General features: G+C 38.4%; 1 protein-coding gene across 3 annotated transcripts in view; it reads right to left on the minus strand.

Annotated features, from left to right (window-relative positions):
* TRPS1 (transcriptional repressor GATA binding 1) overlaps positions 1–22,144 on the minus strand; it is a 180,966-nt gene that overhangs the window by 155,537 nt on the left and 3,285 nt on the right. The window contains exons 1-3 of one of the 3 annotated variants that reach the window (XM_026085701.1): positions 21,104–21,140; positions 17,194–18,122; positions 3,962–5,091 (exon numbers count right to left, since the gene is read on the minus strand). In XM_026085701.1, the coding sequence (XP_025941486.1) occupies positions 3,962–5,091; positions 17,194–18,122; positions 21,104–21,140 (2,096 nt within the window). Of the gene's footprint in view, positions 1–3,961; positions 5,092–17,193; positions 18,123–21,103; positions 21,141–22,144 lie in introns of those variants that run through there. The other 2 variants (XM_026085702.1, XM_026085703.1) reach the window with 2 other exon arrangements.

Consider the following 22,144-nt stretch of genomic DNA (forward strand, 5'->3'; position numbering starts at 1 on the left):
AAAATATTTAGGAGAAAAGCAAGAGAGCGAAGCAAGCAAGGTGTCAGGTGGACAGAAAAGGTCCTTGCAGCAGCAAGGTACCTTCATCACAAGCTGCGTATTTACAAATCTAACTCGCTGACCCAAGTGCAGCGCACTTAGCGTGCTGTGACTCCCTGACTGGCAATTAAGCCCTTTTTCTAGGTAAAGAATTTTGTTTAATTCTTCTGAAAGAGAACTACATGCAACTGTTGTCATCTACATTTTCAAAATAATTTCTGTTTCTTAGAGAAAGTCTGCTGCAATTGCCAAAGGCTGAATTGCATTTGTGAGTCTTTCTATTTTTCTTTTTATGTTTTGCAATTGTTTGATGAATAACACAGAGTCATTACCCCACCTCTTTTTGGAACATTGTTTGGAGCATTTTTCCACATACCATTTTTAATTTTTACTAGCACTGACCAAATGCTTTCTGTCAAGGTCTTTTGTGACAAATGAGGATTTTTGTTATTCTGCTAATGAATATTTTTTTCCAAATATGAAAAAATGTATTATTTTCCTACTTCTTAGCAAAACTCTGAAATAAAAACATTCTTCTGCAAAAAGCCCCTTCTGTAAAAATCATGTTTAATTAAAAACATGAAATTTTAAAAATCTATAATCTCTAGAGTGAGTGATCCAAAGTGCAAAATTTCTCCAATTAGTCAGTATGATTTTTCTTTAAATTACAAGTGTTGGCACCTTTCAGTTCATCAGAATAACAGATAGTTTTGAGGAAAAACTAAACTTCACCATGAACATGAAGAATACCTGACTCCTCAGAAATATAATAGCAAATGAGCAGTAGCAGAATTAGTAGAAAATGTGGCCAATAAACCTTCTGGGGATTTATTTGAGTAAGCACATTTTATTCTGGCTTAAATACAAGAAAACTCAAGTGCAATGTCACTCATTAACTTCAAATTTAACTGACTAGCTCTCAAATAATCATGTCAGGGAAATTCTGAATGAGCATTAAAGGTAAGTATACATTTCTGTAGGCAGAAAACTTGAAAAGAATCACTTCTGCAAATTCTAATACTGTACCAAATACAGGTACAGTATTTCCAAATATTACCAAATACAGGTACAGTATTCCTGCAAGAGAACAATACTGGAGAAGAATATTTTAGCTAACAGAGAAATTGAAATTGTGGGTGTAGAGCCAAAAGGAAACAAAATAAGAAAGAAAATAAATTAAGCACGCTGCTCATGTGTATGACTCAAAAAAGAAAATAATCAAAAATACAGAAAAAATACATGTACTCAAATCTGTAAGTAGCATCTAAAGCAAGCTCTGATACTGGCAGATTATCAAGGGTAAATTTAAATATGTGAATGGCAGAACACTTCCTGCCACTACATTAATGCTTAATGTCGTGTTTGCCATTCAAATGTGTTCAGCATCTCGGTATATCAACTGGCAGCACCCACTTTGGGAACCCTCTTCCCCCACAGCAGTAGAATAGAGAATAAAACTATCATATATCTATGCTTGCAGTTTGATAGGCTGTATGTTTTTATAAGGACACACATATTTATCATTTAAAACTCATCAGAAACACATAACAGTGTGGCACAGCAGCTTTATTGGGATAAAATCTGCTTGACAAAGCCACAGAGAAGGCCAGGTAGGATGTGAGCTGACCGGCTGTGCTCCACATCAATATGTTTCTATGTCCTATAACTCCGAACGCTACTACTTTACTTTTTTAAAAAATCTGAACTACTCTGTATCCTTATTTCATATTATACAGAAAGGGAAAGGAAACGCATAACTGACAAAGGCATAACTTCTGTAAAAAAAGAGCAGTTAATAATAAAAATAGAAGCTCTAATGCCAGAAAAGTCTCTCTTTCCCTTTGCTTCGGTTTGACATAGTGAAAGCTATGGAATATGTTAGGCATAGAAAAGGAAAACTTTCTAACTGTTTGCTACAACAAAGCATCCACCAAAAATTCAAATAACTTCTGCGGTTTCAAAGAAGGTGTACAATGGGAAAAAAAAAGCACGAGTGCACACAGAAAGAAAACAAAACTCAAATTAAAAGGCAGAGGGAAGTGCTAAGGTAGGATGGGGAAAGAAGGTGGCAATTGTGGGGATTTTGTACTCTGCTTTAATTATACAGCATCCTCAGAGTACTCAATAATGTGGTAGACTGAAAACTTAAAAATATATTGTCCAGGTGTCTTAAACAGAATAGCTTAATTTTAGACAAACAAGTTTAGATTCAAATGCTTAAACGCATCTCTTGCTTTTCAAAGTGCATACCACATAACAATTCCCTTTGACAACTGCGAGAGCTGTTGGGTGCTAAACATTTTGAAAAAGAAGCTACTGCTATAAGGTATCTAACTTATGGTACTTAGCTTTGAATGTTGTGGCTTCTCCTTTTCTGGGAAAAAGAGATTTTAACTAGGCGTGCTTCTTAAAACTTAAATTACCAGCTGCAGCAAAATAAAAGTGTTTTTCAGTCAAGGAGCCATTTCAATCTTCCAGTTATTTAAGCACTAAAAAAAGATCGTGCCATGCCCCAGCGGCGGACAAAGTGCTGCCTATGGAGTTCTACAGCATGGCTCAAAGCTGCTGTAATAATGCTTGGAACTTAGATACCACTTTTCATCTTCAAAGCAGTTTACAAACATTAACTAATTAATCCGCACAACATCCCTGAGGCCCAGTTGGATCAAAAATGGGGCACTGCATGCTGAGACCCGAATCCTCCGTGGGCTCTAGCTCCAAATTAAAGATGAGCAATCTGCTTTTTTTTTTTTTTTTTTTTTAATAGACTCCTGATACATTGCCAATGCAGCCCTCTGTTGGGCAACATTTGGATGCCCCCAGCTTTCATCTCTATTAAAGTATCATGCCCCAGTCTGCCTTTGTTAATTCTGGATGTCTTGGAATCCATTAAACATGGCACAGTTTCTTGTGCTTTTAACATAGCTTTAGCTTTGAAAATGCATCTTCTTTTGTCTTCATGCTAGCTGGCTTCCACGCAAAGATCTTTCAGATGAGATAGATACTGAGTTTTCCGTTGTTGTTGACGCATTAGTCTTAACTATTAACATATTCAGCATGATTTTCTAATATTTAACATCGCGTTTGCAGCAGTACATAACTGTTGCTCTTCACGAAGTCCAAGAGCCAGGTCCTCCTCTGATGTAAACTGGACTGCCGGTTTACAACAGCAAAGGAACTGACCCAAAAAGTTTAACAGGGAGTTGGCTGCCGTCATGACATTGTGTCAGACTGAGTCAAGAGACTGGCTTAGTCCACCTCCAAATAGGAACATTAGCATTTAAAATAAATAGAATGACACTGTGAACTAGCAACACAAAAATAATCATCTGCAAAAGGATCTCGGGGGATGACATCAACAGACAAAAGAGTGTCTGCTCCCAGTGTGAAACCAACACCAAAACAGCAGTGGAATGCTCTTAAACTAATTATTACATTGCTGGACTTGGGCATGGAAAATACTACACAAAAAGGTAGTAGACTGAAGCACTGTTACAGAGCATGAAAGGATTCATAGTCTATCTTGGAAAGTGAGCCCATTTGTGTTCCCCCTCATGAATGAAGATGCCAGCTTTCTGGTAAAAAAAGCCTACATTAAAATAGTACCTAAAAGATTCTGGGTGGAAAATAGTTGACCAAACCTCAAATATGCTAGAAATGCAACATCTACACACAAATCCAAATTTGCCTCTTCATCACACAGGTTTCAATGTATAATTAAACCCACTGACTTGGCTGGTGTTTTTCCAACACAAAGTGGATGTTGGATTGGACCCTAGCTGTAAAGATTTATATCTATATGTATTCTTATTTTGATTTCCAGATTCTTCAGTGTTTGGGGAACAGTGACATTTAAGTAAGGAATGAAGGGAAGGCTGTTTGTTTGAGTTTCTGCTATTAATCATTTTAAACCGCACTGTACCTGTAGTGTCGGGAAATCTCTTCTTCCACCTGGGTGGTAAAGTCACATTTGGTACATGAGTGTTCTTTGTTCTCTTTGAGAGTCAGCAGCCCCTCAGTCCCCTGCAGGGTATTTGTTTCTTGTTTGACATCGGATGCCTGGGCTTCGTGGGCATTCTCATAATGCAGCAGGAGAACATCGACATCGGGAGTGGAGAATGAGCACTGATGGCACTGGTGTTTGACTCTAGAGCTTCCTGTCACCCCTGGAGACAGGTGCAAAAGCAAGAGAGCACAGTGGGAACAATTACTTTTTCGGCAAGCAAATGGGTAAGTAATTTCTCCAAGGTGCTTTTCTGGGCTGCAGAGGCCTCGGGGACAGAACTGACAGTGCTTAATGGTACATTTATGAATGTTGTGGAGCTGCTGATAGTGATGGAGAAGTGGGCCCACCACTATTACATCTGGGCCATGGCTCTTTGAGTACCTAAAGTCACAGAACTGACAGTTGTAGCTTGTCACCATGCTGTCCTCTGCTCCTTTGCTAGTCAAGTCTTTCTTTTTTGCCATGCTTGCACCCTTTTCTGTCTTTGTCACTAACTCCCCATCTGTATTTTTGGCTAGATCATTCTGGTTAATGACAGATCCCCTAGAAAGCTTATCATTCAGATCTGGGTGCAGGCTTCCTGACTGGTTTCCCCCATGCTGTTTGCTGTAATGTTCTAAGAGTTTCAGTGAGCTGGATGATTCGCAGCTGAAACTGCAAAATTTACACCAGTAGTAACTGGTTGTATCGGTACCGTTTTGTCTAGAGGAATCTATTGGCTTGATGGGCACCGAATATCCAACTGGTGTATCATCTCCTGCTTTTACAGTGATTCTGTCTTGCCACTTCCCCAAGTCTCCAGAATCACATGGTCGAAGAGTAGGACTGGATTTATTGGAGTTTTTCTCTGAAGTTTTACCAGAATCAGAGGAGGGAAGGGCTGCTTTCATTTTGTTTGGGTGAGTCTGTAAGAAGTGTTGCTCTAGTTCAGTGGACGAGTTGCCCATGTAGGTGAAATTGCAGAATTTGCAGCGGAAGTACTTGGTGTTGCCTTGGCAATCTGGAGTTTTCCGCCCAATGCCAATAAAGGTTCCACCTAAAGTAACCTGTGAATAAAGAATAAGGTCCTTTTAGCTCCACTTTAGATCTATTCAAATAGCAAGGAAGAAAAAACAGAAGAGAAATAAAGAGCAGTTAATTCGTAAGCCTCTTTCACCTCAACCAACACCACCAGCATTTCCATTTGTGCATTTGTACTAATGCAGTAAGATATCATGCCTACACCCTTACTCATTTAGCACTTGTTGCTGAAGACTTTGAAATGTTTCACAAAGCTGAATATATATTCCATATGAATATTAAGTATTTCTGTTTGAGGAAACTGAGGCACACATTTGCAATGTGACCCAAACTCAAAATTCTCTAACAGGTTCCTTCCTCCACCAAATCACTAAATTATGTTATTGGCAGAAGATCCAAAGATCACTTCCCAAAGTATTGAACCCTTTGCTGGGAGACTTTGCTGGGATATATATATATCTATCTATATATAGAGAGATAGATAGATAGATAGATAGATATCCCAGCATATGTATGTATGTATGTATATACACACCAGTGGTGGGGTAAAAGAATGGGCTCTCTGTCTTTTTCTATCAATACACTTACATGTTTTAATGGTATTCGTGCTTAACGGCCCAAGAGACTTACTCTCTAAATATGAGCAAAAAAGTACTGAATTTAAAAACGTGAGTGTAGTTTGTTGGGTCGGAGTACAACCAACTCCTACAAAGAACATTCTTACAGGAGTATCCAGTATCCACCAGGACTCTTTTGAAGAAAGCTGCAGCGGCTGATGTCTGAAATGAAAGGCGGTTTTCTCACAGATTACTCAGTGCAAATGTTCTCCGAGGAAAACTTCCCTCCCTCTTATATACAGAGCTCAACTTAGTAAAATGAGGATGGAAAAACTACAGTAGAAAAATAGCATGTGGCAAAGCAGCCTACCACACCCAAGTTCCTGACATCACTAATTAAAAAGAAAAGAAAAAAAAGTAGGTCTACTGCACTGTTCTCATGATCTAGGAGCAAACTGGTCTGCAGGAAGGAAGAGCAGCTTCCAGGGCTTATGTTACTGGAATGGGTGTTCTCCGAGCAGGCCGGCCGGCCCTTCCCAGGAGCGCACCACACCTGCCCACTGACATCAGGGGAGATTTGCTGCTCCTGTACAACTGGTTTGGAGGCCAAAAAAAGAATCTCCTGACAGAAACGTCACCACTGCTATCCTTCTAAAAATTAATAAAAAATCTACAGCATCCAGAAAACAACTCCTCTTCCCATCCAAAATTCACGGCCACCTACACCTTTGCCATCATCCAGTCTACTCCACTGTATCAAAGACATGGCTGGAAGCTTCCTCACGCCACGTTCTCAATTTTTATGTCCAAGAGATGCCTTACAGGGAATATAAAATTTCCACAAGGGGTTAGATTTTCATTCTCCCAACGAGTAAGTGTATTACTACATTTCTGCAGGATTCAGTTGTAATGCGTTAGGCAAATAGTGTAATTATTTTTCTTCTCCTCCTCAACAGCTGTGCCACAAAGAAAGCATGTGATCACTGCTCATTCAGTATCCCACCATACGGAAAGACTCAGACATACAGAGAGCACAAAATGTAAACATTTTTAAATGCATATAATACAAATGCCTTTTAGCCATTTAGTTTGGAGAATGAGATGCTAGACTGTGTGTGCCATCAGAACCGAGCATGCATAGTGAGTCAATGCGCTGCTAAACCATGATATAATGAGCTGCTTTTCAGCCTCTGTTTCTTTTTTTAAAAGAAAACACAGTTCCCGTAAGTTGGTTGAAACCTTTTTTCTTTCTCTCTAATAAACTGAAAATTAATTTCTGTTTGTTTAGAAAACAAATTTCAACAGGCAATGGTGAGCCAGACAGCCAAATAGCTACTATTTAACTACAGCAACATTTACATTGAAACTGGAACTCCAAGTTCTAATATCAACTTACGAATATCAAGTTTTGCTACATCAAGTTATATCAAGATTTGAAGAGGCTCTTTGGAAGAGGAATGTTTTAACAGACCTTCTGTATTGCAGAAGATGCTTTATTTTATTCACTTTATGGCTAGCAAGAACTGGAGACAAAAAATGTACTGCGCCTGATTCACTGACAATAGTGGGATTTGGGCTTGCTCCATAGTGTCTGGCACACGAGGTCTCCATCCACTGCATTAATTCAATGTTCAAGGTCTCACTGGTGTCAAAAGACAGCTTAAAAAGAGCATTGATGGAATTACGGTAAACAGAAAATAATAGCAGCTCACCGTGGGATTTCCTAAGTTGCGAGGGATCTGGTTTTGCCCATTTATTTAGTTACTTATGTTTGCTTTATAAACTGGCCAAAATGCTTTACCTCTAAGTGGTTCTAATGAGTATATGTCCATTATTCTTAGGTATCCATTCACAGAGCCTACAGATGACAAACCTATTTTGCAGACACTGCGTAGACACTTGTAAAAATTGTGAGTGACAATTTCAGCTGCTGTTCATTGCTGATTACTCTGAGCACTGGAATTTCTGAAAGACCTAACTTCTGAACACTGGAGAAACATTAATGTTAGCAATTTATACAATGGACTGACTGTAAATTACAACATTTCAGTAATTTTTGTTAATCCTGCTTAGTGGCCTACATAGCAAGTTTGCTAATACCTCCTTCTCTGCATCTGAAGAGGATAATGCAGAACTAAGTATTTACACTTCATTTCTGTTTGCCAGTTGCAATAGAGGGAAAAAAACAATCTTTGAAGCACTGGAATGGAATTGATTATTAATTATCAGGTTGGCATTTCCCTGAGTACCCTGCCACAATCCAAAATAATATATCCTATTAAGAGATTGTGTACATGAAAGGTAATACAGGGCCTGTAATGTTATTACATGCAAAAGCCATGGCTAAACTAAAGAGCGAGAGAACTAAAGAAACTGGCTTCCACACAAGGAGATTGGGAAAAGCACTTGAAGGAAAATAATAACGGTATAAACTGAAGCTGCTTCATCTTTTCAGCCAGGCAAATCTGGGTGAAGCCTACACATTTGCAGAACTGTTTGGATTCATGCATTCTACTCAAGTCTTGGCTTGACTTTCAGATTTTTCATTTACACATCTCTATGAAGGGGCACCAAACTCCTTCACTGGATATGTAATTGTCCTTACTCTCTCGCTTTCTCTTACCTTCCCCAGAAAGAGAAAAAATAAAGGAGAGAAAGAAGGAGAAAGAAGAAGAAATATATATACCCTAGAAATCAATATCCACATTTCTTCAAGATAGCAGAGGTATTAGCTTCAAGTATTTATTCCCATGGTTCATTTCAATCTAAGCAAACCTAGTCCCCTGCTCTGCCCTCATAGTTGTATCTTCTTATGTAGATGCTCTTCCCTAACACAAATCAGAAGGAAAAAAACAAAAGCAATGCTAAAACTCTGCAATTCTATTAGAGCCGTGAAGTCTAAAGTTCCCTTTCACATAACTGGTGGCGCTCAGATGTACAGGTAGAGACTGCATTGGAAATCTAAGGATCCTATAGATAAATGGCTCCTTCAATAATCACACAAGAAAATTTATCTTCATGATTCTCTTTTTAAAGGTAACTTAACATATAGGACATTTGTAGGGACTGGGGAGGCTTGATTTAGTTTTTTCCTTCACTGCCGTTTTCTTGTGAGACCTTGGGATAATCACTTATTCCTGCAGTACCTCAATCATTGTGATATAGGTGGTAGAAAGAATACATAAATCTCTTTAAGAATAAGACACTTTGGTGGAAAAAATTTCACAGAAATAGTTGTTCTGGTTAGACCAGTAGCCAAGGTGTCATTTACAGTGTGAACAGTTACAGAGTCGGGCATAAGTTCATTGATGCAAATGGCATAATGGGAATTTATAATGCCTTGATCCAAACTAATTCTCTCTCCATTTTGGATGAGAACATCTCATGAAGGAGGGCACAAATAACCTTTTTTTTTTTTTTTGGGGGGGGGGGGAAGACAGGCAGGAAAGAGAACAGTATTATGCATTCCTCATATGGCATCTTCCCAAATCTTTCCCTTCATTATATATACATGGATCAATTATTATGCTGCGTAGGAAAAGGACGGCTATTAGAATGGGTTCTGCATTATTGTGCTTTAGATGGTTGCACTAACATTCTTCAAAAATCGCTCTTCAAAGCCATGTCTCCATTTGAGATTAAACTGAAATACATTTCACAGTAAGACTCCCTGAAACTCAAACCTCTAATTTTTAAATTCATTCAATTAATGAGGAAAATTATCAAAATCCAAAAGACCAGGACTAAAATTACCACAAGGACAGAAGTTCATGTTTTAATACAACTAAACTATCTCCTCACACATGCACACATTTCTAAAAATAGCCAGAAAGAGGAGAAAAGATAACAGGATAATTGATAACATTTCAAAATGTACTTTCTACAGCATGTTGGCAAGTATTTCAACAAAGCAGTATAATTGCACTATATGTTTCCAACAGATATGTCTGTATTACCTTAATTACTCAAATCAAAAACAATGATTTCATGGAATAGATGGACTATGGCTAGGATAGGTACTTTCAGTTTTCAAAAACTTGTGTTTCATATTTAATCTGCCCTTGATCCAAATGCTACGCTACCCTATTCTTCACCTCCTTTTTGAAGTTCTTAAGTCGTTATTATGCCAAAGGAGTTTAAAAATAGTTTTCTGCTTACAGAAAATAAAAAATTTACCAAGGAAGACAAAGTCAGCCAGCTCCTGTAATCATTTATTTCATGAAGAAAATTCCACCAGCAGAACTAGTGGCCTATAACCACACAAGGGATTTAACCTTAAGACTTACATGCTCATGGTAAAGCTGTCTTTGATCCCTTGCCTCTGCTGCAACTAGATTAGATTAGAAACTAGACCAAACTTCAAAATTTGGAATATCAAATGTTAACAAATTTTCTTTTTTGATTACCTGGGTTACATCTCTGGCTAATCAGGAGGTGAAAGGCTCTAGATCCCTTACCAACCTCCTGAGCCATCCAGTCTGCCTTAGCCAATTACTCTTAATCTTCTAATCCTAAAATATTTTCTAATGCTCTTGTTTATTCATTTGCTTTGTGCAATATAGCATCCAGAACATTTTAACCATCCCACATTTATGAAGTTCTTCATGTCATGCAGGCCAGAACAGATTCTTGGCTTTCATGCAAGTTTGTGTAACACCACCCAGCTCTCTCAACTCCAGTATGGGGAACTCATTCTCTCTCTCTGTCTCTCCCTGTACATGTACAACTAGGATAATCCTCAGAGTATATTTACTCTTGAAACTATTTACCATACTATGATTAACTGTATCTGTAGATAGAACTATGTTGCATAAGTGAGGCAAAGACTCCTGGCTTTCTGGGCTATTGCTATTTACCAAAACAAGAAAGCATACTATTGAGTCACATTTGTTTGAAATGAGTGTATTCTTCTCAAGATTTATTCTGTTGCCATTGAAGCCAATATGGTTTTTGACATTAGAATATAAAAGGTAGCAGACTAGAATATTTTTAAAACAAAGACTGGGACAGAACAATAGCAGGACTTAGATTAAGGCCAGGAGACCAGATGTGTAAAAATGATAAAAGTAAGGAACACAGAATAGAGACTTTCATTTGCTAACTAATGCTAGTATACCAATATCTAGCATCAAAAGGAAGCAACATCCTTTATATGCTCTCTCTGTACACATAAAATTACCAGACAGTGCCTTGGCTACTGTAAACTCACACAGCTTCACAGACTTTGAGGCAAGCTTGCACTGATTTACACCAAAAGAAAACCTAGCCTCTTTCCTTTTTTTCTAGCAACTTTATTTTTTGAGCTCTTGTCATTTGTGTAGGCTAGCTTAGCAGTACATCTTTAAATATATTCTTGATTATTACTAGTCTCACCAACTTTCTTCATTAACTGGTCTTCAAACACTACCAGATATCCCTGGCATAAAGATGAGGAATATTAGCACATAAACAACTTTGCTTTGAAGGCTGTGAATATACATCACGTCAGTTGTTCCGCAGTAACTGCCCATATGAATACTCTAATTTGAGGGTAGACTGTTTCTCACTGAAAGAAGGCAAAAATAGCTCATTTCTGTTAGAGAGCAAGTGCATGTTCACAGGCACTTACCATTTAGCAGCTGACATGCTGTAAATCACAGCATATCATTCTGAATAGTAAACTTGCTAATGTATCCACATAAATGATAAGAAAGAATTTCTACTACACATATTAATATAAATCTTTACTTGTGGGCTAAATTCAATAAAGAATGTAGATGCCTACAAGACCACAGATGCTTTTTTCACATAGTGGATAATATGTATGTATTCATGTATGTATACAAAAATATAAAAGAAGCATATATGAATACACACATATGTGTATTTTAAATATATGCATATATATGTATATATATGAGTGTGTATACACATAAAGTTGGGTACCTTTTACCACCACTCCTTTCTCCACCTGCCACCATTTCTTTTTCATGTCTGTAATTTAAAGGAGAGCCCAGACTCCTGTGTTTATGAGGTGTGACTCTCAGTGTGAAGGCAGTCTCCAAGCCTGACCATGACCCAGAAATAAAACTCAGAATAAACAGGTATGCACATATGCAGATGCAACACCCAAGACAGTTTGACAGCCTACAGCTCAAACAGGGAAGTCCCCAGTGAGTGCTGTCAGTGCAGCGAGCTCACAGATGAACCAGGCCTTTCTGAGACATCTCACCTTCATGCAAGAGCTATTTTAGGCACTTACTTCAAGAACAGAACTACATGACTTAGTCCAAAAAAATCAGGACACGTCATATGCACCAATGGCTGGTCAATATATTTAGATCTAATTCTTGTTTTATGGACAATTAGAAAAAAAGTCAGTAAGACCAACATCATAAAATTAGGATTCATTTCTCTAAGCACGTGAGGAAAATGAAATTCATTCACATACATGTTTTCATTTACTAATGTCCACTAGCTATGTATTTATGCCACCTGATAGGAAGCCTACAAAGCTGAACTTTAAAGAGGTTCGATTTGTTACTAATATAAAAATACATGCTGTACTTATTTATGTCTCCAGTACAGATTCTTTCCATATCCACAAGAATTCCTTTGCCAAACCACCTGAAGTGTAGAGGAAACCATATGCATCAGGAGGGATGTTGATAACATCTGTACCCCTCCAGACCCAGATTTTTTTTTATCCTTACCTTCACAGCTTCATATTCAATCAAACTGCTAATACAAGAGTGAAGGATAAAGAGCAGAAGCTATTAATAATAAAACCACCGGTTCTTATTCAGCTGAATCCTAGTTAGACCAGACTTTAATTATAAATTGTATTACTAGTCACATACTTCTAATGTGAGAACAGAAAAGCTGCCATATTTGATATATTGAAATCCAGAACACTAAAAATCACACATACATAGCTTTGCATATGCACAAGAAGTCTAACACTGATTTATAATGGAGGAAAAAAAGAGCTTTACACACCCCATTTGCATGGGCACTTCTGCCCCTTTCTAGGACACCGAGCAGCCAGGTAGCTGGACATCCAGAAGTGTTCTCAGCTGCTATGAAAATCCTGGAAAAGTTGTTACCCATATTCAAACATCACACAGGATTTGTTTGAGTAATGCAGGATAACCCTTAAAATATTGGATGTCTGGAACCTCAAAAGAAAAATCTGCTACCAACCTGTCATTAATCTGTGGAATAGTGAAATAATGTAATACTTTTTTTCTCGACTCACTGGAATACAATTAAGAAGCTTTTGGATGTCTTTCATTATCACATGACTTGTCAGAAATTTGTTGTCTCATCCTTTACAACATAGTCTAGTGTCAGTACCCAAAACCATGAAAGAATCAAATGAAAAGGCTGGATCTGAAAAAAAACACTTTTTAATACTTTCATACAGGAGCCTGTATCTCTATAATGACTGGACACATGAGGAGGTAGATATCTGAAAATAAGCTCCAGAAGACCCGGCCATGCTGAGCAGGAAGCTACTCAAAGCTCACACACACAATGTGGAGCTGCCTAGAGTCATCCTAAGAAATGCTGAGCACTGCAGTATGTCTGTATTCACGGCTGCATGAATACAATTCTCCTCCCTTGGGACATGCCATCTGAAACCCTCACCTAAATGCAGACATTTCTGTCCATTCTTTGAAGGACACTGTTTTCTTTTAAAACATATCAGGAAACAGGGTCATGCTCCCTTTTATACAATAGTCTAATGGCTTGAACACTTGTTCAGGAAACAGGAAAACTAGGCTCCTTTCCTTGCTCTGTCATAGGGGATTCAAGCCCACTTCTTCTCTCCTGCTGGACAATGTCCTAATGCCTTAGCTATAGGCTGATACAGGGAAGACGGTGCTCTCCAGCCTTTCTGTTGAAGCTGTCCCACTCACTCCTCATGAAATAATTCAAAGATAGAGAAAAGACTCCCACCTATTGGCTAAACCTTTCCATACTTTATGTTAAAGACTCATTAGATCAAACACAGAAGGAGCCTTAGTCATACAGCAGAAGAGCAATAGTTTTCAGGATCACAGCTGTTAAAGTAAAATTCAGATGACTAAGTTAAGCAAAATTAGTCTTTGTTCAGATCTGGCCTAAACTCCAATGTTCTAGGCACAACTGCAAAGTCATGTTTAGGCTAAAATGTCCAGCAAGACAAAGCTGAGAGATTGACCAGTTAACCAAAATTGAAGAAAAATTAATGAATGGCCACTGATCTCACTACAAATATCATTCCGATAACAGCCGCAGAGCTGATAACACCTTCTCTATGAATTCAGCAATGTGCTAGCAAATGTTTTCTAATATCTAATACCAGAAAGAAAGGTAATCTCCCAGAAATTGCTCAGTGAATTTATTCTGTCCTATGGAATTTATTATGATTCAATGAACTAAACACGTCTGAGAAAGAAAATGGGAACAGAGAATACAAGCAGATATTCCAAACTATATTGCATCTTCAAAGAAGACAAAGATATCTTGCTTGACTAAATATTCTAATCAAGAAGAAATCTACACAGCAGATTTACTCAGTAGGCCAGGAAGCTTGAATTATTTACAACATTCCTAACCAAATCAACTTTATATACTACAAAACATGATCACAGCATTCATACACCTGGATGTGAAGCCAAACGTATATCCCTAATATTCTGCTGACTGCAGTACAATAAAAATTTGGCTTTATGGCTTGGGGATTTCTTTTTTTAAATTTTCTAGGACAGACATTATTTGTGCGGCATGATTCAAAAAATGCGTTTGATTGCTTTCCTCCAAGCCGTTGGCAAAGGGACCACATTGCTACCTAAGAGCAGACACGGGATTTTTCTGCGTTCTGACATTTTTCCATTGCTTTTTGCTCCTTTGTTTTCATTATGACTGCAAACTCTGGGGGTCAACAGCACGTCTCACTGGTGCAAATCATTATATACCATGGTCTCCAGCTAACCACCGTGAGTCAGATCAAAATCACTGATCTTCATCCTCTGGCCTCTGGCCCTAGCTCCCCGGCCTGACATCGTAAATCTGTCAATAACTTTCACCCTGGCTACAACAGAACAGTTTGTTAAGTGCAATGAGATCAATAAATCAAACTTAATCCCAGTCCACTACTATTTCCAGTTAATTATGAAGGGATTATTTGCCTTTAGCCCAGCACCTAAACAAGATAATGCTGTTTAGACGAACACCAGTGCTTCAAGTTCAGCTCCTTCTCCTTCTTATGGAGGACTCTGACCGAACCAATTTCAACTGGAGTTTTAATCAATACAACGCTTCCTTCCGGCAGGAGACGCCAGCCCTTCAGATGCCTGAGAAAAATCCCCTCCAACATGGACATAGTAGCAATATAAAAATGTGTGGGTGCAAAGGGGAATTTCAGATGTTCTTTTACTATGTTTATGAATCTCACAAGGCTGCTCTGTATCGGGAGTGGGGGAGGAGAAAGCATAAAAATATTAATCAGTTACTTATCTTCTGACATGTTCTGGATCAACATCTGGTGCATGTGCAAGTGATGAAGTATGGCATTTGGCACAAAAGCTTATTTAATCTTCTCTTCCCAAATCAGGCAGGGAAAATTAGCACTCTTAAGTTTCTAGATCCAATTTTTTCTTTAAAATAAATTGCCAACACTGTATAGGCCGTCTGTTCTATTCTGGAAAATGTTTTTGGTCTGAAAAAAGACTGATCTTAAGCAGATTATCTATGGGCTGTTTCCTACCGCTTTTTGTCTTCCCTGTAGTATCTTACTGCCACGGTTTAGTAGACAAGTATAGTCTAGGTTCAGCTGTTTTATTTCTACTTCTATCAGTTCAAACTGAGATAGCTCACACATCTGTTTTATTTCTGAAAACACTGCATAGGAAAAGTGTCCAGCTCATTCTAATCAAGCATAAACTTTCCTATAAATAACTAAGGACCTAACGAAACAATTGTTTGGAGGAAATGAAAGTGTGTTTAGAAACTCAAATTCCTCTATACTGTACGCCTGAGCTGTTCCAGTTTGAATGTCTTCCTGACAGCACAGATCAGTTGCTCTAAGATGCTGTCCCCAGTGTCAGCAAACTGAAACTATAGCAGGAAATCCAGGTATTAACATCATACTATGGGCTAATTATAAACCATCATTTCACATTCTGACATTATTCACTTCCAACCTCTTTTAACTAAATCACGTATTTGCTTTCTAATCACAGTTTGACAGGAGAGAGTGTCTGACATGAGACAGTGAAGTGATCTTTTAATAAGACAGCAGTTCAAAGATTGTAGCTTTTAGGCATAATAACGATCTTAAGTTTGATTTGATGTTCCACAAAGAAGTTGTAGAGTTTCTGAAAAAAGAGGAAAAGTTTAAATCACTTCAAAAGCTTCAAGTTCCTGACTTGTGTTCCTGTTTCTGCTTCTTACTTGAAGTTAGGTATTAGCTATCTTAACCTCTTTTGTGAAAATTCTCTCTAATAGCTAAAGCTTCTGCAAGCATTATTAAAAATCTTCCATTTTTTTCCTTTTTTTTTAAACATACCTTAGAGTTTTGTCTGGTCATTTCTACCAGGACAGGCATCATGTCCTATGCAAACATGCTCTTGAAATTGGATGGACATCTGAACTCATTTTGCATGCAACTTTTGCTACCAATCTTTTAAAAACCTGAATTTTTATATCATAGAGTACTGAGGTGTTCTAGCATGTCTTTCAGTTCATCCATGAGAGGAACTTTTTTTAAAAAAAAAGCAGCACCAAAGATAATTTTTTAACTAATTCAATATTAACTGTTAAGAAACTAATATAGACTCCATGCAAAGGTTTTGGATATACTTCTTTACAGTAAAATGATTTTTTTTTTTTTACAGCAGTATCTGAAATGTAGTTTCTTCAGTGCTAAAACTACATGAGAAAATGGCTGAGGCAATAGTTCTTTCTTTACAGTCTCACTAATGTGAAGTAACAGTGTTACTGTTACTTTTAAAATTTCTTAAATACCCATTGTGTATCCTGTTTTTCTGGCACTAGACAGCTTCAGAGTTGCCAAGACTTGTAGTTTATTTTATCTTAATAAAGAATCAATACGCCAAATCTCGACTCCCATCAGCTGAATATTTTAGGATTATATTTTTAATTTCCAGCTGCAGTCTTTTGTCTATCTGGTTGTTATTTTTCATTGTTATTTTCTCTTTTCTTTCCTTGATAGAGAATCCTCCAGATAGGATTACCAATTCAGCAAGTTGCCTGTTTGCTGTATAAGATCTTTTGCTATTGATTACCACTGTGATTATACACAGAAATATCACTGATCAAAAAGCCATGTAGTACTCTACTGTACAAGATATTACACAGAGCTCCAGAAATCCTGATATATCCCTCCTTGGGTAATGATTACAGTAATCCATAGTCACCAGCAAGCTGGCAAAATACTGGCTAAAATAGACCAAAATGGTTCTTAAGGCTTAAGCAGGTTATATTATGTATTTTAATCGCGTAGGTTGGAGATGCTTTGTAAGTAAGCGGCTTGGCAGTTCAGAGAGAACGCAGAAGCAGCAGGGAGACTGGGGAAATACAAACCTGCACATCATAAGTCCCATTTAATAAGACAGGCCTCTGGGAATTGATGTCCTGCAGCACCCCTGAAAGCACAGTGCGGTTGACTTTCTGGAAGTCTTTGGAGTGGCTGAATTGCACCATGTTGTGGAGAGCCAAAATTTTAGTGTCAAGCTCAGCATCCTGCCTGGTGCGGTTGTGCAGTCCTAGGTGGTACTTGCGGAAGTGTTTGATGAGATCTGTGGGGTCGTTCCCGTAGTAACCATATCCACAGATGTTGCATTTGAAGTCCTGAAGCTCTGGAGACAGAGGCGCCGTATCTGGGTTATCATTTACCAACAAATCTGCTTTTGATTTGTTCAGCCTTAAACCCCCATCTGAAGGCACTTGTGGGTTTTTTGAGGCCATGGGGACTGGGCTTGAGCCTTGGCCATCCGTTTGACCACTTTGCACTTGCACTGTTTCATCTGAAGCTTTTGGCGACATCTGATGCTCCTCATTTGCCTCCGCTGCATCTCCTGACAGGGTACAGACCGTATCTTGGGTGTCATCTGCATCTGATTTTTGAGGAGACTTCAAGGGCTCACAGATTCCCCCAACAGCTGGAGATGAGAAAGCCAGCATATTTCTGTCTGTCACCTCATCATGAGGGAAGGATGGAACATTTCCTCCCTTATTGTGGCTTTCATAATTGAAGCCAGCCTTTTCACTCAGCACTGAGCTTTTCAAGTCCCTTTTAATGCTGGGAGATGACTCTTGGACATGCGTGCAAAGTTCCTCCTTGTTATTTAACTCTGCCGCATCACCCTGGTCAGTGTTTTCTTGCATCTGATCTGCGGGAAATTCTTTTTTCCTTCCAGACTCTTCGCTTTCAGTACCTGCAGACTCAAGGGTCTGTACCTCACCTTCACTAGCAACGTTTCTTAGAGGGGGGTTCTTTTTCCGGACCATATCTACCACAAAAAAAAAAAAAGAAAGAAAGAAAAGAAGCAAAAAAAAACCCTATAGAATTATTCAACATACATAACAGATTATAAGCCTCCCACTTTTTAAAGCATTCTGAACTGTATAAAATCTTAAAACTTTTGAGAAAAATTTTTGTCAAACAGTTTTTCACTTGTCTATGCAGAAAATGGGAACTTTATATATAAAAAAGTCACACTGAGACTAACCTCGATTGAGAGAGTACTGTAAAGCCTATGAAAACACTTCCATCAGAGTAAGTGCATCACAGGTTTCATTATCTTTTCTGAAAATAATGGTCAGTTAATGGCAGACATAATTTAAACTAAATGCTTCATTTAAAATCATTTTAAAATACTAAGAGGAAAAATAAACTTTTTCAGTCTAATATATGTACACTGCACAACTACATACAATGTAGCTCAGCAGAAATACACCTGAAAGGCATAGTCAGGAGCACTTAAACAAGTTATTATGAAGGAAACAGATTTAGCAGACTTTGAGGTTTTAGACAAAATATCTCTCCTAAGCAGGTATCAGTTTCTCCATATCAAAAGCTCCCCCTCTTACTGCCCATAAACTTCAAACAGGATTATATGGAAATTCTAGAGTCCAGCCCCACAGTCCATTATTCATATAATTAGTTCTATTTGCCAARCGAAGAGAAACTATATTCGGTAACCCGTTGACAATAAAATTTTACAGGCCTAGATCCAGACATTTGACATTGCTGTGTTGCTGAGCAGGGATCTACCCAGAAAACACCTGGAATCCACATGGAGCTAAACTGCTCAATGCTCCTCTGCTCAGTCCTCGTTTCAGAGAGAGCCACGACTGCTGAATTTGCAGGTACACTTTTGGTATCCATTTAAGAAAGCTTGGATAGGACAGTAATAAGGATCATAGAGAAAGAAGCAGTCTGCCACTGGTGACTTAGCTGAACAGGGGATATTATGAAAGAACAAATAATCAGAATATACAGATAGAAAGCTAATTCCTGATTCACTACCTATCTTCACCTTCCCCAGTCTTCTTGAAAGAAAAAGTATGAAACCTCTCTGCACTCTCCACTTCCAGGTTCTGGATCTGATATTCCTCAGCAGCTGTTTTGATCCATTTGCATTCACATGCTAGCTATGGGCAGAAGACAGATGTGCTACAACTTTTTCTATGCTCTTATCTTTGCCAACTCTGTATACAATGAGGGATGTTTCCCTTCGCCAAATCGCGTGTGGTCCGGTGGCAGCAGACTGCAGCACCACACACGAGAGCCGAGCTGCAGAAGGAAGCCCGAGCCTCCCTTCCCAGGCCAGCCATGGCCGGGCGCATGCGGAGGCATTATATATTGCTCTGCGAACAGAGGACCACCTGGCGATCTGGGAGCTGCACTGATGCGCTCCAAATGCTGCTATATCCAGACCTTGAAAAGCTGAGAATGACCTTCTCAAAACTGTACTTTGAGAAGTATGGCCAGGCACGGAGGTTAAAAATAAAAGAACTGGCGTCTGTACATCCTCTCATTTACATCTGCTCCACATGAAAGGGCACTGTATGCTATGCTGATAAAAACAGACAACTTCTTAGGGGAAGTGTTCAACTTGTGTCTTGGGCTGGCTCTGTTGTCTTTGTGGTTGAGCTGATCCACAGGCAGCATCGTCTACAGCGAGGCTGCTTTCACACAGAATGCCAGCTCAGATTACATACATTTTGACACTCCGTGTGGTCTTAATAGGTTTCTTAAATGCCTACTGCGATTCCTTATTGTGGAAGGCATACATACTTGGGAACCAAGTGCCTTCTCCTCTTTAATGTCAATCACACCTACCAGTATGCACCGAATTTTACTTTTTTTTCCCCCGCTAACTTCTGAACCATGAAATCACTCAGAACTAAGAGAAAAGAAAGATTTCCTGTTGTAATAAGAGAATTGTTCAGTACAAACTCAGCCTATCAAAAGAACATACGCACATATATAGTTCAAGGTATATAGATAGTCCTCAGCCTTTTAACATTACTGTTTCTCTGTGGGGCTTTAGGAATCTTCTTGGTTAACACACGCTAAAAATACTGTTGAGCATATCTGATAGGTGTTCACCTAAGTCTGTACTTTTCGTCTTGGAACTTGGTTCCCAATCCATCCCAAACCATGCAATTTATGGCAGTTAGAGGATAGAGAAAGGAGTCCTGACTGTGTACAGTGAAGGAAAAATCAGAAATCAAGAAAGGAAACATCACGGCTGTTACCTCAGTCAGAATTAAACAAGACAATATGCAATGTTTTAAAATGTTTTTGTTACAGATATTCTTGGCAGATAAAGGAAGTTTAGAGAATTTGCTATCTTCATAGCAACTGACAGAAGAGAGTCAGAGAGAAAGACAGAAAAAAAAATCCCTATAAAGCAAAGCAAAGAAAAATGTGGACTGTATACAGTCTAACTAGACAGTATTCCAGATCTAGATACCTCAGTTCAAGTTATCCTGACATGTCTGTGGCTCTGTGCATTAACAAAAGAAGAAAAATTTCATATCTGCCTAATGGAGCTTTTTCATGCAGTAGTCTACAGTTGGGGAAAGAAAGGAAAAAAGATAACATTCATTTAAATACCAAAACTTTCTTAAGTTGAATTTAAAAGTATCTTCACTCCTTTTTTGCTCTATTTTTTGAAAAATCATCTGTCATTTATTTGCTTGATATCCACTCAAGGGGACAGTAAGAAAAGACACAGTATTTTTTTGTCGCTGGAATTCCACCACTATCATTTTTCAGAGACATATTATGTAAATAAAACTACATTTGCAATACTCCTAAATCGAAGAAACTATCCCCTCGCAAGTCATAAGTTAGATATCAAAAGAATATAGCCACTCTGAAATTATTATCTCTAAGACAAATAACAGATTGCACAATGTTTTATTGTGTGCCAAGAACGTTTTCAGTTAACAATTTCACTTGAAAAAATGGATCACATACTTGTAAAATCATACCCAGCATTGACTTCATAAGGCATGTGGCTTTAGAGTGCTTTTTACAATTATTAATTCTATTAGTCAACTAGCAGGCGGGCTAATGCAATTGTCTTAGAAGATGCACGGAAGACACAGAAGACATTTTGAGAGCTGATCTGTATATCTGCAAAACAAAACAAAAAAAGGTTTTCCTTCCTAAATTATGCATTCACAATATGTTCTTTTTTTAATTAAAAACATTATTATGCCTATTTTACATTCACATGCATCTATTAGTGGGCACTACACAAACACTGGCCGCTATTCTCTGCTTCAATCAAGCACGAGAAATGTTATACCCTTCTTTTCTGCAGACACACGTGCACACGCATGCGCGCACACACACACACAGAAAGAAAGACAAAAATTATCTCAGATGTGAGGTTCACCAAAAAAACAAGTTTAGAATAAGTTTAAAATAAGTGTTGAAACCCAGCTGGATAAAAGCTGGGGGGCGGGAGGGGCGGGGAGTGCACCTTAAAAATCCACATATATTAACAGGTATTGTACATTGTATGGAACTGAACTGGCCTAAGGGGATGATAACAGCACACAAATAATTGGTTCAAATCCAGGCTCTGCTGTCAGCAATTGAAAGTTATCATCTGTTGGCTGCCTAGTGTCCCCCTTGAAACGAATTTAGTGGTATTAGTTTAGTTGTTAGTGGGCAAGTATCCACATCTCAAACTTGCCATCGCAGTAATAAGCAAGTCTGCTGGCCGTTTAGTGAAGAGGCCAAGTGCTGAACAGACATTGGGGCTGAACTATCTTTTCATCACTGGAAATGGGGATCTTTTCAAAAGGGAAAAAGAAATATGAAGCCTGATGCAAATGAAAAAACATCCCAAGCTCAGGGAACGCCAGATAAGGCCCTGGCAAAAGACAGGCTGCAGAATTCGTCCTTGGTTTCTATAATCCAGGGGTTTTAGTGTCTTATTTTCATTAGGTTGCCATTACTTTTAAAACATGTGTGTTTATTTTACCTCATATGATCACCCTCAAGTAT

This window comes from Apteryx rowi, unplaced genomic scaffold (assembly GCF_003343035.1).
Source record: "Apteryx rowi isolate R43461 unplaced genomic scaffold, aptRow1 scaffold_670, whole genome shotgun sequence".
NCBI lineage: Eukaryota > Metazoa > Chordata > Aves > Apterygiformes > Apterygidae > Apteryx > Apteryx rowi.